Source organism: Nestor notabilis, unplaced genomic scaffold (genome assembly GCF_000696875.1).
Source record: "Nestor notabilis isolate BGI_N333 unplaced genomic scaffold, ASM69687v1 Scaffold35884, whole genome shotgun sequence".
Classification (NCBI taxonomy): Eukaryota; Metazoa; Chordata; class Aves; order Psittaciformes; family Psittacidae; genus Nestor; species Nestor notabilis.
In genome coordinates, this window is record NW_009926595.1 from 1,155 (window position 1) to 5,336 (window position 4,182).

Consider the following 4,182-nt stretch of genomic DNA (forward strand, 5'->3'; position numbering starts at 1 on the left):
ATCCAAACACAGAACTGACAGCACTTCCAAGGAGTTAACATAAAACTGTGTGAGAGTAACACAAACAGATGCTATTTTTGAACTATTGTTCAGAAACAGAAGTCATTTATTGCAAGAGCTTCTATAAGAAGCTTCTATAAGAAGCATCCGGGAATCCTCTACCAGTATTTCAGTAGAGACTTTCTTGCACGTGAACATCCATCCTCACCTAGAAGAAAACATCAGAAATACTTTTCCCCTTGACTACTGCTGTTATCTTCATGCTTCTGCTCTTCAGCATGGATGTGTCAGCCCCAGCTCACAAACAGTCTGTTATTATTCAGCTTTTGGAAACAGTCTGTAGTTTACTGACATTTTTATCTTCTTTAGCTTTCTTTTTTCCCTTAAAATTTTCCTTGGCAGTTTTCCTACAAGAAACACATTGGAGACCAAGACACCTGAACATCATGTATGAAGTATGATAGCCATGACACAGACATTAAGTTGTGTCACAAATCCTTCAGTAGCAACACCCCAACGTGTGGGTAATGGTGTTCTTTATGACCACTTTACTACAGCAAACTGCTACACACCAGTCTTTGTGAGCTCTGTCATTACAACATAAGATCTGCTTCTTGTATGTGCTAAAATCAACGCCAGCCCTTTGCCAGAAGAGCAGCAAACAGGCTCTGTCAAATGATCACTACTCTGAAGTCTGGCTTTAAGGCCAGTGGTTTAAACTCAGCTTGCCATCACCTGATACATGGCACCACGTTAAGACTGACAGCATTAATCCAGTTCCCATAGGACAGGTACTGACACCAGAACTTCACCATCACTGACATCATTACGACTGGTTGGTCCATCCAAATAAGTTACCATTATTTTGGAGGAAGCTTGCTGGACCTTCTCTGGGTAAACAGCATCTCTCACCTCCTCTTGAGAAAAACCTACTTACATTTTTCTTTTGGCCTTTTTCAAGAAGCACTCAGGGGTGGTACAAATGGATTCTCTTGTCAATGGTTTCTTAATGAATTTCTTCTTTTGTTTGCTAAGAACAACATTTAGTGGAGAAGGATTAGAGAGCAAAAATTAATACCCAGAGTAAACCAAACAGATAATGAAACCTTTACTGGTTACAGGTTTATGGCTCTGAATATTCTTCCTTTATTCCAGGATTAGCCACGTTGTCTCAAAGACATCCAAACAAACTTTAATAAGTGTCTAATACATATATGTGATTTTCACAACTTACAAGTTGTGAAAAAGGGCAAAAAAAAAAAAAAAAAGAACTAAAATTAAAAAACTATTTATCTATATAAATACCTTGAGGAAAAATGGTGTGAGGTGTAACTCAAAAGCATAAAGGACTTTCTTTCATGTATCAGAAGCCCAATTCATAAGTATGGGCCTAAAAGTCTAAAGCAGGTTTCAGGGAACTCACAGAAAAAGAGTTAACTCCAGAAAAAAACATTAAGTACAGAATTCCTTTTGTTTCCATTTTTGTCTAGGTAAAAAATTGTCACCCCCATCCTGCCTAAAATTCCTTCTGCAGCTAAACTGCAATTACACTGCAAACAACTAGATCTTCCCTAACACTTATACCCCCAGCACCACTCCTGCAGGCTTTAAAAGTGGGAAATGAAGTGGGAAAGTACTGAAGTGAACATACCTTTGCAGTTTGGGGAAGTGTTTTATGTAGTCTGGCACAGGACAGCCAGCTCGCTGAATAACATTGGCTATGCTGGAAAGGAGAGGAGGGAAGAGATCAGCACTGGCAGTGAGTGTCTGGACAAGAGAGAAGCATCGTCTGTGGAAAAGAGCAATCCCTAACAACTGGCTGGTTTCTTGTTGTGTACATAAAAGAGAGTTTGAAGTAAGGTGAAAAAGACACAAAAAGCTTAAATGAAACTAATGACTTCATTTGGATACATTTAAACAAACTGAAACTCGAGGCAAGTACAGTCTCAAGGAGATGGAAGAAAAAGCAGTAAGCAAAACCAAGTAATTTTGGACACAAGGAAGTAGCCATCACATCATTACTGGCAACACAGCTGAAAGAAGGAAAAGGATGCTAGTTCCTCCCTTGCTGCATTAAAGGCTTCAAAAAGAAATCTTAAACTGAAATGTTCTCAGTCTTTCCCATACTGTGGTACTGCCTTTAGCTCTACCCTACTGACACAGAGTTCTCTACTTGTTAAGAGATTATTACAGTGGCAATGGGTTTCTGGAGCATGGCAGTACTGTGCTGATGAGGTGTGTGGTACCAGCAGCATACAGTACAAAATACGAGAAACCATTTTTGCTGTATCATGCTTCCAACTTACCTCCGTAATAAAGGTTTATCGTCCTCTGTGAAGAAAGTGACTGCTTTTCCTGTGTGCCCAGCTCGTCCAGTACGACCTGCCAAACACAGATTTTAGGAGCAGAGGGTTTATTTTAAATACCTCCCTTTATTCTATTCCTCTTCCTAACACCTCATCTAGATCTCCCCTCTGTCAGTTTAAAGCCACTCCCGCTTCTCCTATCACTACATGTCCATGTAAGAAGTCCCTCTCAGCTCTCTTGTTGGCCCCTTTATGTGTTTCTGAATATTTAAGGTTCATAGAAGACTGACACAAAGGAACATGGTTTTACTGAAAGCTGAGTAACAATATAAACTGGCTTGAGCAATGTAGAAGCTCGTGCTGCAGCAACAGAGGAGGCTTGGCTTCAGGATTTCTGCTCATGCACAAGAGCATCTACATTAAAGAGCTAAGAAATGAGATAAAGGCCATAACTTGTGAACAGTCACTCACCTATCCTGTGGATGTATTCCACTGCACTTGTTGGCAAATCGTAATTGATGACCATGTTTACTCCTTTGAAGTCAATCCCTCGAGCTAGTAAGGCTGAGCAGATGAGCACCCAGATCTTCCCAGCTCTGAAGCTGCGAACTACGTTATCTCTCTAGGAAGAGAAAAGAAAGGCACTTGGAGTCTACCTAGCAATTTGAGAAAGAAGGTGAACTTGTTTCCTGAAAGCTGCCATAATGTTAAATAAAATCAAACCTCTAAATAAAAACTTGCAGTAATCTACTGTGAAAGTTCCCTGAAGTTACATTCCAACACTCTTGTGTAAAAACCTTTCTTTCTGAAGTGTTTCTTCAGAAGAAATCATATCCTCTTACCTGTTGCTGAGTTTTGTCTGCATGGATGACATCCACATTGATGCCTTCATAAATAAGTTCATGGAAAAGCTCTTTAGCCCTCTCAATAGACTGCACAAAAACAAGGACAGGAGGAGCAAATCCCTGCAAAAGAATAAGCTTTTTAAGTGTAAGGCTCGAGTCCTTTTCCTACTGTTACTGGGTGCAGACACCCAGCTACTAAAGAGACTTAAAAAGCCCCAGTACTTTATATCTCAGAGGATAGATTTTGGTTTGGTTGGGGTTTTTTTGACTAGCCGGATCTTTGGCAGTCAGAACTAAGCTAGTTCACCTCCACTTCCTTTGATGGAATGGCTCCTGACTTTAGCATCAGGCAGCATTTTAATCCACACAAACTGATTCCTTTTTTACCCCCACCCAATACGAACAACCCACTCACACTGCCAAGAGAGATGAAACACGCTGTTAATACCTCCAAAGCAAGACTCAAATATGTAGTGAAGAATGGGGAGCACTCCCAGTTTGCTTACGTAGGTACTTACTCTTCCTCTTGTACAGCAAACTTGGACAATGGATTAACATGTGTCCCAGGAAACAGAGTCTCTGACAGAACACACAGCTCAGTGTGACCACAAGCAGAACATTCTCCATCTCTCCCAATTACCTTTTTCACAAGCTCTCGCATGGCTGTGAGTTTTCCTGTCTCGGAGCCAACAAACAGCAGCTCCTGTTCAACCGTCTCTGCTGCCGAGTTCCTGAAACCAGGAACACAAAGGAAATGTGCTGCCATCACGCATGTTCAGGCGTGTTCCACACTACACTTGTTATACAGCATTATAAATGGAACTAGTTTGGTAAAAAGCTGAATAACAACATGTGATCTAAATCGTAAATATTTAGTTTAATGTAATACTATTACTGTAAAAATAATCATTAAAATATCAAATTCAGTAGAAAATAAAAATATAGTATGATGAAATATAATAAAGTACTGATAAATATAACAAAGCATAAACTATGAAATATAAAAATACAATTATGTATTTTTATAAAAT

General features: G+C 39.7%; 1 protein-coding gene across 1 annotated transcript; it reads right to left on the reverse strand.

The window, feature by feature from the left end:
• Positions 1-319: 319 nt before the first annotated feature.
• On the reverse strand, positions 320-3,882 carry LOC104400987 (probable ATP-dependent RNA helicase DDX52; the record flags this gene model as incomplete). Its single annotated transcript, XM_010013596.1, has 7 exons — positions 320-407; positions 938-1,030; positions 1,652-1,723; positions 2,307-2,382; positions 2,778-2,928; positions 3,149-3,271; positions 3,792-3,882. Coding segments are annotated over 7 exons (694 nt in total), but the record flags the coding sequence as incomplete, so codon positions are not given.
• Positions 3,883-4,182: the final 300 nt, after the last annotated feature.